Here is a 14,128-nt window from a genome sequence, read left to right as displayed (position 1 = left end):
TGAACTAAGGAGGTGTGAAGTAGAGGCCATGGATAAAATTGCCGAGGATTTAGAAGATGCAGCTAGACGGCATAATAGTAAAATATTGTACTGGCACGTTAACAAATTGAGAGGTAGTAGTCAATCCGGACTTGTCCCAGTTAAAGATAGGAATGGGGTGGCAATTAGCGATAAGACAAAAGCTAAAGCGAGATGGGCCGAACATTTTGAGAATTCGCTTAACCGAGATAGAGTTGCAGGAAAAAATATAGAGGAAAATGAAAAAGTTTGCGATACCTTGGATGTGAAGGAAGATTTGTTTTGTGAGGAGGAATTAGAAACAGTACTAAAAGGATTAAAGAATAATAAGGCTCCAGGTGCTGATAGGGTAGTAAATGAGTTTCTTAAATATGGTGGCTCTGAGGTTAGAAATAAGTTATTGGAGATTATGAATATGATTTTTGAAAAAGGGGAAGTACCTAACGATTTTAGGAAAACCTTAATTAAGCCACTTTATAAGAAAGGTGATAAAAGTGAGTGTTGTAATTATCGAGACGTTAGTCTGATCTCTGTAGGTAGCAAATTGTGTAGTAGTATGATACTTCTTAGACTGAGAGATGCCGTAGACAAAGTTTTAAGAGAAGAGCATTGTGGTGTTAGAAAATGTAGAGGATGTGTTGACAAAATTTTCACTCTTAGGTTAATAATTGAGAAGTGCCTAAGTTTTCAAACACCTTTGGTCCTCAGTTTTATAGATTATGAGCAAGCGTTCGATTCTGTTGATAGAGGAGCTTTAGTAAAGGTTTTATCCTTGTATGGTATACCAGACAAATACATTAAAGTGATTAGTGCTATGTACGAGAATAACACTGCTGCGGTTAAGGTAGGAAATGAGGTTAGCAGCTGGTTTTGTATTAAATCAGGAGTTAAGCAGGGTTGTGTTCTATCCCCCTTTATATGGATTATTTTGATGGACTTTGTTTTAAGGAGCACAGGAAAGGCAATGGGAGACCACGGAATCAAATGGGGAGGAAAAAGTCTCCTGGAATTGGATTATGCTGATGATTTAAGCATCCTAGATGAAAGTGTGAGCAAAATGAATGAAGTTTTAGAGGTTTTGCGAGTTCAGGGTGCTAGTATTGGTTTGAAAATTAATGTTAGGAAGACCAAGTCACTAAGGCTAGGAATAAGTGAAGATGAAAAGGTGACGTTGGGTAATGAAAAGATTGATCAGGTGGGCAGTTTCACTTACCTTGGTAGTATTATTAGTAAAGATGGTGGGAGCAGTGAAGATGTTAAAAATAGAATAGCCAAGGCTCAGGGTGTTTTTTCACAGTTAAAAAAAGTCTGGAAGAATAGGAAGATAAGTCTGCAAACCAAGATTAGAATATTAGAAGCTACAGTGATGACAGTGGTCAAATATGGCTCTGAAGCATGGACGCTCCGAAGAGCGGATGAAGATTTGCTGGATGTTTTCCAGAGAAATTGCTTAAGGATTGTTCTGGGTACCCGGCTGACTGACCGTATTTCGAACAATAGGCTGTACGAAAAATGTGGTTCAATACCGCTTTCTAGGTCTATAATGAGAGAAAGGTTGAGGTGGTTAGGGCATGTTGTTCGGATGAAGGATGACAGATTGCCGAAGATTGTTCTTTTTGGCCAACCATCTAGGGCTAAACGGAAAGCAGGTCGTCCCCGTCTGGGTTGGGAGGACGTCATAAAGAAAGATTTAAAGGAAATGGGAACTTCGTGGGCGGGTGTAAAAAGGGAGGCTTTGAATAGATTGGGGTGGAGGAGGAGTGTGCGTAGCTGTGTTGGCCTCGGGCGGCTTGGTGCTGCGATGAGTTGTTAGTAGTAGTAGTAGTAGTTTATCACTGGAGCATTTTCTGATTTTTTTTTCTGGGAAACATAATGAGTAGGAATCAGTTAATTTTTTGTGAAAAATCTAAATTTTATCATCAAGGTTATTAGAATTATAAAGGTCTGACCAACTTTCACTGGTCAGCCATGATCCAAAAGAAAAAAGGCCTGTGTCACTGAGGGGACGGCAAACCCCAATGTAAGTAGTAAAGGAATGTTCAATGGCTGAAGAGGGAGAAAAAAGAAGACAATAGTGGTAACTGCCTCCTACTGGTGGCAGTGCTTGCGGGGAGTTGTAATACTTACTCATGTTTGAACAAATAACATCCAAAGAAGTGTTACCTTTTGTTGTAGATATTCTAACCAGTTGTTTAATATTTAGAGAGGTGCAGATAGTCCATCTTCAGGTCATTCGCATCGCCAAGTAAGCAAATACCAGCGTTCGGATACTTCGATAACACAAAGTCAGCACTTATAAAAAATTGTTGCATAAATTTGCGTTTCTGGTCAATACTTAGGCTAGGGGAATGATAAAGACGGTGATTACAATTAAATTGAAAGGGTGGGGAAGTACTTTTGGTCTAAGGCTCAGCCATAGGATTTCATCATAATCAGATAAGTTTGGGGTGGGGATGAGTTTAGGTTGGAGGTTATCTCGGACAAAAAATAATATACCACCCCCGTTTTTACCAAGAGGGTGATCGGGAGGGCGAAGTTTTATAAACTGAGTATAATTGCTGATTTTTAGGAAATCTGGGTTCTGGGACTGAGCCTCTGTCACAGCAATAATATTAATTTTATGAATTTCAGAGATGCCCTCGAGTTCGGTAATTTTGTCAATATTCAGACTCTCAGCATTGGTAAGTAGGAAAGTTAAACCGATTTGGGTACTTGGATTTTTTTTTTCAATTCGGGATGGAGTTTTTTGGGGTTGAAATTTATGAGACGGATGATGTGGGTAAGGGGGTGGCTTTGAGGCATTATTAAAACACGGGACTGGACCGGGCTTGAAAGGAAAGGAGGACAGCGGACAAATTATGGGAATATTATTAAATTGGGGTGGAACTACGGTGGAATTCGTCTTACTATTTGAAGTCTTAGAAACTCTGCATGGAGGTGTTACCTGTGGATCGTTCTGCCTGCTTACTCTTAAACCAGAGTCATACTGATAGGGTAGCCAGGGGGGATAAAGTGCTAGGGGAGGGAGAAAGGTTTCCTGGTGATCTGGGAACAAGTCAAATTGGGAATGTTCTTTATATGGGGGGGGGGGGGCAAGATGATGTTGAGGGAAGGAAGTACGGTTGGGGGTGTATGAGAGGAGAGGGGTTGTGTTTGTTCGGCAAATAACGGGTGGAGTCCAGAACCGGTCGGTAACTTCTGGGATGCACGGAGAAGAACGGAGTCGAAAGGAAGTGGATTTTTGGGAGGAAAATGAGTCCGGGGGGGTTTGGGGATGGTCCGAATTGAGTAAAGTGATTGTGGGGGTTGGACTGACTGGGCAGGCATAAGTACTTGGGGTGGAGGATTGTTTCGAGGGATGGATTCCTGAGGTATACTGCGCTGTATCGGGTATGTAGGGGGATAAGACTGAAAGTCGAATGGAACACGAACTAGGGGAGGGGGGTCGTGAATACTTTCGGCGTCGCCCTAAAAAACGTTGGGTTTTAAACCTGTGCTCCAATCCTGAAGATGCATGAGCAAAAGTACACGACTTATCAACACAAGATAAAACAGAACACAGATCATCATGGTCAAAAATACGCTTATCAGACACACAAACTACCGAAATAAAATGACGACAAATATGTAGAAACTTGCGGTGTTTGCGAAACGTGCAGAAACCATTATCAAAATTCGTACAGATCATATTTTACTGTCTGGCTTATTTTTAAATTTGTTTCCCTTTTTTCCATCACTCTCATACTTTTTTCAAAACTAGTAACAATGTCATCTTCTGGTAGTGACGTCTCCATAACCTTTGTAATCCTTTTGTTTAGTTCATTATCACCTGATAATTTATGTAAAAATCCGGAAGTCACTGGACTATTCCCGAACTCAAGGGCGTCATCAGTAGTCATACTCTACGTAGGTATTTGTATGCTCTCATGGCATACTTTGCAATTAATGCTGGATTTGCTGAACTGTGATAATTAATCCCCTAGTGTAGTAATAAGTGCTTCGTTGTTTTTTTTAGTCCTCTCGTAATTTGGGGATTTTCGATTTAAGAGTCACTTGATTGTTTTCTAGATTGTAGAGTTCATCTTCCATAAGAAGGCGGTGGGAATTATGGGAGTTGATATTTTCACTTAATTTTTTAATTTCCAGATCGCCTTTATGGAGTATATCGTTACCAATTTTTTGGTCATTGAGAAAAATGTCAACTTGTTTTTTCAAGTCTTCTATGGCTACTTCATGGTCTGAATTCTTCTCTAACTGGGACTTGTATTTATCTCGGAGATCAGCCAGCTGTTTGATGTGTTTAACACAGTCAACACAAGGGGGGACTTGGGAAGCTTGATTTTTTGAAACTGATTTTGGGGTTGTAGGTTTTGTGGCAGACTTGTGTGTAGAGTGTGGTTTACAGCCGGGGGGTAGAGAACCGTTGCTGACACTGAATATGCTGACAATGGTACTCTAATTGCAGACTCTACCCAGAAACACTGCTAGCAAGGTAGAACTTGTGATTAGTATCCCTAAGACCTACTCAGCATGCGTGCATTAAATTTTATTACATGACCGGGAGACCTGGGCCCTCTATGTGGAGGAGGATTATGATCTTGACACTCTTGACCGAAAATACCTATGGCCTATTTGCAACATAACGATGTCGTGAAGAATCAGCAACTAGCAGATGACGAAAATGTATGGACAAAAACTTGACTTTTTCAGTTTAATAAGAAAGTGGCTAGGCCACGTAATAAGGTGCCGAGAAGAGACCCTGACACGCTAGGCACTACTAGGGGTCCCCCCTTCTTCGTGGAGGAAAAACCTAGTGACCAGATGTTTTGGAAGAAACGTCGTCAAAATGTATGTCGACTATTTGGGTGTTTCTGAAAGCATGGATGCAAATGGGACTAGACTTTATTCGACCATACACAGAAGACAGAATCCAATGGAAGCACTTGGTTCAGCAGCTTCTTGATGCTGACATGGTCTGAAGAGTATGTATCTCATCTTAAGTTTGTAAGAAAGTTATACTCACCAATGTTTGAGAAAGTTTTCAATCTTGATCCATGAAATGCTTATGTGAAGCGGTGTTTTATTTAATTACTTTTCTACCAAACAGGGAAGATGTTGTTTGTGCCCATTTGCCATATAACATATGATTTTTCCCACTTCAAATTTTGGCATTAATCAATTCCTTTCTCTCCATATCATTGATGGAGAACTATCAAGAAGGTAAAAACAGGAAAATAAAAATTATGCATTCCCGTGTTCAAGAAATCTTGTGAACTGCTTTTGTTTAAGGTTTCCGATTTGAAACGCTGTTTTCAGTAATAAAAAAAATGAATCAAATTTTGTAGACGTAGTTTTTCATAGAAAAAACTGCTTTTTGGAAAAAGCTAAGTGTTAGAAAACCTTTAGGCTAGGTAGAATAAGAATTTGTGCTGGATTAATGTAGAAAAAAATTACTAGGTTTGAAAATTGGAAAAATTCTCCCGCCATTGGTTGCAACAACATGCAACCAATAAAACCAAAAATTCTTTCTTCTCATTGAATCGCCTTGTTTTACCTTAATTTTTATCAGTCCTGGTTGAACTTCGCTGAAGTAAGGATGCTAGGACTGCTTTGAAAAATTTTTAATTTTTGGTTTTATTGGTTGCATGTTCTTGTGAGTCTTTTTTCTTTTATATATCTTTGTCTTGCTGAGGACGGCCCTTGGACATAGGGCCAAAATATTCCTTCAAATTATCTCCACTGTCTTGCAAAAATATTTTCCTATTGTTTTTTGTACTTTTGTTGTTTGTTAAGGAAAGGCAGTGTGGTCTTCGTCACTATTTTCGTCTCACTTATGGGGAACAATCGACCAATGATATCTTTTATTTTATTAGTTTATGCGAGAAACACAATAATGTCATTAAACAGCAAAAATTCTTGGAATCTTGTAAGATCGAAAATCTTATTCCCAAGTCTCTAAGATTCAGCTTACACTTAAATACCCGAAATGAAGAGCAATTTGCTCGCACACCATAATTAAAAACATGAGCACACATCATTAAAGACAAAATACAAAAAATATACACTATTTCCTCTGAAAGAAAATCCTATAGAAAAATTATTATTTGAAAATGTGTCGTCTGTTGATTTTAGTCAGGTTGCTAGATTGGAAAGAAATTTGTTCAGTCATGATTTCCGCTTATCAAGGGAACGACTTATTAAGAAATTGGAAAACCTCAGATATGAATTTTCGAGAAATAGCCCTACTTACACTCCAAGATTCACTCCTGGACCGGCTGTTGTTAATCTATCCTCTAGAACGCTTGAACCAAAGGAAATTCAAATTCTCGAAAAAGGTCCAAAATTCTCTTTTCTTCCAAGACATGTCCCTGTAGCAGATTTAATTTCCTCTCTAGAATCCTCTGTGCACAAATTTTATACATCTATATCCAACCCGGATGAAGTTAGGGCTAGTCTTATAGATACCCTTTACAACAATCAAAAAAAGATTAATTCTCCCGCCAGTAAAAAACCAGATAATTTGTATGACCTAAAAATACTATCTAATCTCCGTAAAGAGTCATCCATTATTATAACTAAAGCAGATAAAAGCAATTCTCTGGTTGTCATGGATAGGACAGATTAAGATACAAACAATTATTCTCATCTAAATGATGGGACAACATATAGGACTACAACCCACAATCATACTGATCAATTTGCAAACAAAATTATAAATGAACTAAAAAGTTTAAACAAAATGGTAAAATTACTCCACAGCTATACAATAAATTTTTCCCCTGCGGTAGCTTTTGCCCAAAGTTTTATGATCTACCAAAATTACACAAGCAAGGCACTCCTTTAAGACCCATAGTAGCTTGTACGAAAGCCCCCACATCCAATATTGGGAAATGGTTATGTACAGCCTTTAAACCTTTACTTTACTCTCAAAAATCATATATATGTAATTCGGTAGATTTGGTTGAAAAACTCAAAAACGTAAATATCTCAGAAAATACAATTATAAGTAGCTTTGAAATTGTTTCAATGCATACAAATATTAATATCACAGTATCTGAACAGTTATTAGAAAATAAAATCAAAGAAAATTATCACCTAATAGAAGTTTTAGCAGCGGGAATAGATTGTGATTTCTTAATGATCTTGGTTAAACTGTGTAACTAGAATTCAATGTATTTATAATTCCATGAATCTTTTTAACCAGCAAATTAATGGCTTAGCGATGGGTGCGCCCTCTCCGGATTACTGACTAATATGTTTGTGGAACATATTGAAAATTGGGCATTAGATTCGTATTTTTTAAAACACGTCTTTTGGGGACGTTACATGGATGATGTAATTTCACTCTGGAACTATGGGGGAAATGAGCTTAAGGGTTTTTTTTAGATCACCTTAATACATACGATAGAAATTTACAGTTTACTTTAGAAATCGAAATCGCAAATAAAATCCCATTCCTAGATGTGTTAGTTATTCGTAGCTTCGATAAACTCAATTTTACTATTTATAGAAAACCAACACAAAATAATAGATATTTGCATTTTAAATCAAACCACCCCCCACAAGTTAAAAGAGCAGTTGTAATATCCCTCGTCAATCAGGCCCTAAATATTTGTTCTGATTCCCACATAACAGCAGAATTAAATTTTATCAAGGACATACTTTTTGGAAATGGGTATCCTATTTTATTTATTAATAATGTAATTAATTGTAGACTGAAGAGACATTCCCGTAAAATTAATGATAGTTTACCATGTGATATTTCTGACAAGCCCTTAAACATAATTTACCTCCCCTACATCCCAAAAATCACAACAAATCTTAAAAAAGTTTGCACAAAAAATAATCTGTATGTAGTATTCACAAATAATTTTAGAATCATAAATTTTCTAAATTCTGGTAAAGATAAAACCCCAGTTACTCGTCAAAGAGGGGTCTATCAAATTCCTTGCGATTGTTGCAAATATTATTTAGGTAGAATACACCAGAATTTAGAAAAGTGCATACAGCAGCATAAAGATGATATAGTCAGAGCTCTAGATTCTAGTATTTCTGCTGTTTTATCTGATTCTCCATTAGGCAGCCTTATTTTTGAAAATCCTAGCCACAATGTACTTTTTGATGAATCCGCCCTTATTAGCAATGATCTAGGCATAAAGCAGGTAGTCCGAGAATCAATTGAAATCAGACTTAAGATTAATAATAATATTTCCTTAAATAGGGACTTGGGGCAATATACACTAAATGCTCTATACACAAATTTAATTAAAAATGATCTTACAAAATATTTTAAAAAACTGATAGACATTAACACAGAACTGGTCACAAAAAGACCTTTGAGGTTAGCTGCCAAAAAAGCTGGATTAGCAATAATAACGTGTTTTTAAATTATTTTTCTTTCTTCTCATTGAATCGCCTTGTTTTACCTTAATTTTTATCAGTCCTGGTTGAACTTCGCTGAAGTAAGGATGCTAGGACTGCTTTGAAAATTTTTTAATTTTTGGTTTTATTGGTCGCATATTGTTGTGAGTCTTTTTTCTTTCATGTATTTTTGTCTTGCTGAGGACGGCCCTTGGACATAGGGCCGAAATATTCATTCAAATTATCTCCACTGTCTTGCAAAAAGATTTCCCTATTGTTCTTCGTACTTTTGTTGTTTTTTATGGAAAGGCAGTGTGGTCTTCGTCACTATTCTCATAGTAACACTAAGTAAAAAGCAATTCTTGTCAATGGAAACTCTAAAAATTTTCAATTACCACATATGCAACAATAAAATACATTATTCATGCCGATTCTGACTATGAAAATGTATTAATTTTAAAGTTACTCATTAAAAACTATTAGCATACAAAATTTTGTTTAATTTTTTGCAACATAAATTACAATTTCCCATAAAGGAATGTCATTTTAATGGAAATTATGCAATTAAGTTCAGCATTTATGCGTGACTGAAGGCGCTTTTGGCAAAGTGTTAAATTAAACCTCCTTGCATTTAGGGTAATACTGGATATACTATGAAGAACGAACAGAAATGAAATAAAAAAAGAAGCTTTCTCAAGTGAAAGTAAATAGGGACATTAAAATTTAAAAGGAACAGAAATTATTCCATATCTGACAGGGATCCCCCCTCAATCCTTGCTCTTTACGCTAAAGTTTCATTGTGCTTTAAACATACTTGCGGTTCCTATTAAATTACGCTTGCGTTTGAGCGGTCATTCTTAGAGAATTCTGAGGGGGGTAGCCCCCCTCATATGCGGAATATTTTCTGTTCGTTTTAAATTTTATGTCGCTCTTTGTGCTGCTGAGAAGGTAGTATGCTGGCATCATATATTTTGCATTATCTAAATTTCGAAATTTTCCATCAAATATTTTGCATTATCTAAATTTCGACTTTTTCATTCTTTTTTTCAGGTAGAAGAATTAGGTTTAGACCTAAAAAGCTAGTATTGTGGCCTTTTTAGAAATAAAATCTGTTATATTCGGATATCTATCTATTGATTAATCAATAATTTTGAAGTACCCTTCAGCGATTTATTTTACAGCTTTTGATCCTTGTTAGTCTACAGTTGATTTCGATTTATGTGTACATTTCTAAAATCCTTAGTAAAGTCTTCTTTTTTTTAAGAACTATGTGATTTAGGGTTGGACCTGGAAAGCTGACAAAATAGGCTGTTTACTAATAAAGTTTGTTGTGTTTGTTTGTTTATAAAATATTTACTGTTTTTTCCTTTCGAAACATCTCTTTTGTTTGTTTGAAATCTGTAAACTCTTTATCCCAACCTTCTCTTTTCATAGGTATGATCAGTGGGAGAAATATGCCGACGAGTTGAAGGAAGCCGAAATTAGTGTATCTAGTTTCATTGTAAGTATCTCTAATTTCAACTTTTGTTTTGGGATAATTTTTTACTTTCTTTCATGGTTGTGTTGATATAAATCACGCTGTCAACCATTTATGCACACTTTAAGGTAGGGTCTTTTCTTTTATTCAGGAACTGCTTTAGAATGTAGACACGATAAAGATCGAATTGATTGCTTCTTTGTTGACAAGTGCTCAGCCATTGAATGGCATGTATGTGTGGTGTCTTCAGTGGTGGGTGCGTGCAGGGACCGCTTGGTTTATTTGCCAACCGATTCAGGCTGGCAGAGCGAAATTGTGCAAGAAGACTTTAGGGTAGATGAATCGGTTTGAAGTGCAGCTGGTCGTCAGTGTTCGCATAATCCTCCAGAAAGATAATAGCTGGGGCTCCATATTTCCAAAAAATTAGATAGAAAAATGGTTTTGAACGTATATTGTAAAAAAGCATTTTGTTAGTACCCCATGAGGCTCTTAGGAATGCATATAGGAAGAGGGGGGCTAAGACCTAGAAAACTCTGTCGTGGGGAGGAGGGTAAGCTTCAGAATTGTCTTCTGTTGCAATTTACATAGTGCAAATACGAGCTTTATTTTTATCTTTTTCAACCCCTGGTTGGCTATTAAGGAACACGGGTGAGCATAAGAAATAGCTTTTATTACCAAAATTGATATACAATCAGGATTACGTCTTAACTTGCTAACCTTGACCATTGAAGTATTTATCATATCTCTGAACCAGCTTTGTCATATCTTCTTAGAAAATGTCAATATGTTCAATTATATGACCTGAAATGTGATGATTTTTTCGCACTCATCTTCACTTAGGAACTGTTACTTCCAAACCAACTAGAATCTCGATGTCTGTAGACAAAATGACAGTATGTCCGAAAATGTAAAACAGTGGATGAACACAAATTCCCTAAACAAACTCACAAATTCACACCAACATTCAACAACCGCAAGATGATGGGATGGTAGTTGTTCCTGGAACCAAAAAGGTGTATTACTTGTGGAGTTTATGGAGCTGAAATTCTTTTTGTAAAATGTTCTGATGGTTACGCTAAGCTAATCAAAATAACTGAAAGTGTTTTTACACATTGCGGAAATCCGTCCGGATTTAGCAATCCATGTGGAGATTCCATCCGTTTTCGTACTTAAAAAACTCTAGCGTTCCGCAACGATTTGGTCAAATCAGGACGCATTCTTGGCATGGTTTAAAAATGAATAAAACTATTGCTATGGATCATCAAAAACTTTGTGATCTTATAACATTGGTTCAAAGCTATCCCAGCTTGTATAATACTGCTCACCTAGGCTATAAGAAAACCGAAAAATTGTGTCATTTGGCTCTCTATCGCTCAACAGCTTTCAGAGGAGGGTCACGCTGATGCATTTATTTGAAAACTCTGCCTTAAAGCGTAGTGTTTTCTGGGCCATCGTTCGAAAAGATACGGACGGATTTCCAATGTGTGAATGAACCATGAATTGGCTATCCTCATATTACTCTTGTAACCGAACGGCTCTTTCAGCTATTTAAATGGGTGGTTTTAGACACCAACAATGTCCTGGCTTGACACCGATTTATTTCTATAGTTTTCCTGAATTGCAGAATCGGCTTTGCGGTAGCACTTCCAAACTAACAAGGAGCTGAAAGACACCGTCACGGCTCACTTCCCATCATTGGCAGCTACCTTTTATTATGAGGTTATTACGAAGCCTTTGCTATTCATTCACAGATATAGTAAAGGCTTCAATTGCCATTGTGATTATGCAGAAAAGTAGTCTCGATTGAATATTACTTTGGACAATAAATACATTTTTTTTTCGACCATCTTTCATAGCTAATTGGAGGCTAAAAGCAAATAATCCTTGCATGTACAAAGAAAGAAGACGAACGAAATTTGCTTAAAGGGGAGATGTGGTTGGCACAGATCATTTTTCTATTTTTGATTTCTGTTACAAGACTGAATAACATATTGAAAGGTTTTCTTGTGTCAAATGAAAATAGAACCATGTCGACATCAATATAATTTGTCTTCGATTTCTCTTTCTCGATGCTTTGATGTCTTCAATACGGAAAATCGTTGTATTGATCGAATATCCTAGACAACTTTACTAAAGGGGTATTATTGACTAGGAAGCATAGGTTTGACTACCTATATTTCCTGCAGATGTGTATACGCTCTTGTATTTTTTTAAAATAGAAGCATACCTGCATTTACTAAAGAGACCCCTCCTTCCCTCTTTAAGTATTCTCTAAATACTTCTGAGTATCTAAAATAGAAACCTCACTCAACCTGCAATGTAAGACATTTAAGGATAAAATGACAAAAGGGATTGGAAACGAAGAATGATATTTATTGACTCTATGCAAATGAATTACCACAAAACAATGGCAATCTTTACAGTAATGCTGTTTTGTCTGTTTGTGCAGTTTTTGTTCTTCTGTGCTACTGTCTTCTATGTCATTGAAAAAATGTTGTTATGCGTCTTTGTTTTTCTAACAAAGTTGTCCTTGCCCTCTCCCCTCCCCCTAGAGTCGTAGCAGTTTTATCCTGTGTAGGATCAAAGGTAGCAAAAAAAATAACAGAAATAATATGAACGAAATTAGGAACAAAAGAGTCTTCTTCCTGTGTCTTGCATATTTCCTATATTAAAGCCAAAACACAAGGTGATAAATAAAGCCAGAAGGAAAAAAAAGCTTCTTGTTCTAGCCTCTATTGCATGCATCGAAGTGATATGGACAAATAAATCAATGTTTTGCTCCCTCCGTTCCTTAGCTGCTACTGAGGCAGAGGCAAATACACCACCGTACATAGTAGTTCAGTAATCTCTATCTATGATATTTTTTGAGCAGCCTGAATAGTTATTAAGATGTATGAGGATTCATGGCAATAATTACTGCTGTGTTTAGCAAATGTTTTTACATCATTATCTTTTCTTTGTGAAAATTTCAAAATTGGGAGCAACAGGTAGTGAAAAGCGAAAGTTGTGCTACAGATTAGTACATGGCATCGTGCGGTTGGTTTAAAATTAGAAGTTTGGTGTTTGTGTGTGTCTGGTGTTTGTCCGTATGTATCTCTTTGTCACTGTTTGGATCAATTCTTTTGGATTTTGAAATTCTTTTTGGCTGATTGATTCATGTGTGGTCGTTTTTTTACCTTTTGATTTCTACTGTTTTTTCCTTTATAATAAATTTTTTTCTGTATCATAGGGGTGTATTATAGCATTCTCGTATTTATGTAGTAGGGTTTCCCTTTTTATTCTAACTAGTTGTCTTGAAAGACTGATTATTTCCACACCTGTTTATAAGTTCTAAAATGACATTTTCATCTTCTCATTGCTAGAGTGTTGAAAGCTTAAAAGGGGGCTCCTTAAATGTCACTTTGATCTAGGTCAGTGGTAAGATACATATTAAGTTATCACATTATCAAATCCCTCCAGTATATTTGACAAAAAAACAGTCGTTTGGAGATATTATTGTCTAATCCATGCTTCATTCGTGTTTTGTCACGAAGGTTCCATTGCATATAAATATGGGGAGCGTAAAAGTGTCAATTGAAGAATAATTAAAAAACTACAGAGAGGAAAAAACGGTAGATAGGTTGAAATTGCGAAACCTGAACTAAAAGACTGGTGGAAAACTTTTGCTTTTCCTTAGATCCTTCTGTGCCTTCAGAAGTGCTTAGGTCATCGCCAGTTATCTCTCGTCAATGCAGCTGTCTAGATTTCTTCTTGATGGGGGGAAGTGAGGGGTTGACATGTTGTAATGATAGCTATGTTATAGTATGTCTTCTGGATGTTATCATTTTCTGGAGTCTCACGACTGCTGCTGAAGAACTACTAATACTACTAACAACTCACCGCAGCATCAAGCCGCCTGAGTCCAACACAGCTACGCCCGCTCCTCCTCCATCCCAATCTATTCAAAGCCTCCCTCTTTACATCCTCTTAGGACGTTCCCATTTTCCTTAAATCTGTCCTAACGCCATCCTCCCACCCCAACCGGAAAAGAGCTGCGTTTGGTTTAGCCTTATATTTTTGGTCGAAAAGGACAATCTTTGGCAATCTGTCATCCTTCATCCGCGGAACGTGCCCAAGCAACCTCAATCTTTCTCTCATTATAACCCTTGAAAGTGGGATTGAACCACACTTTTCATACAGCCTATTGTTTGAGAAATATGGTCAGTCAGTAGGGTACCCAAAACAATCCTTATTCAATATATCTGGAAAACATCTAACAAATCTTCCTCTATT

The 14,128-nt window shown here is 36.8% G+C and overlaps 1 protein-coding gene across 1 annotated transcript in view; it reads left to right on the top strand.

Annotated features, from left to right (window-relative positions):
• Nucleotides 1-14,128, top strand: part of loj (p24 family member logjam) — a 33,847-nt gene that overhangs the window by 14,335 nt on the left and 5,384 nt on the right. Inside the window, exon 3 of the mRNA XM_089090515.1 lies at nt 9,814-9,880. Coding sequence (XP_088946641.1) covers nt 9,814-9,880 — 67 coding nt within the window. The remainder of the gene's footprint in view (nt 1-9,813; nt 9,881-14,128) is intronic.

Source organism: Artemia sp. Qi Xiang Cuo, chromosome 6 (genome assembly GCF_049724085.1).
Source record: "Artemia sp. Qi Xiang Cuo chromosome 6, ASM4972408v1, whole genome shotgun sequence".
NCBI lineage: Eukaryota > Metazoa > Arthropoda > Branchiopoda > Anostraca > Artemiidae > Artemia > Artemia sp. Qi Xiang Cuo.
This window is presented reverse-complemented; position numbering and strand designations above follow the sequence as displayed.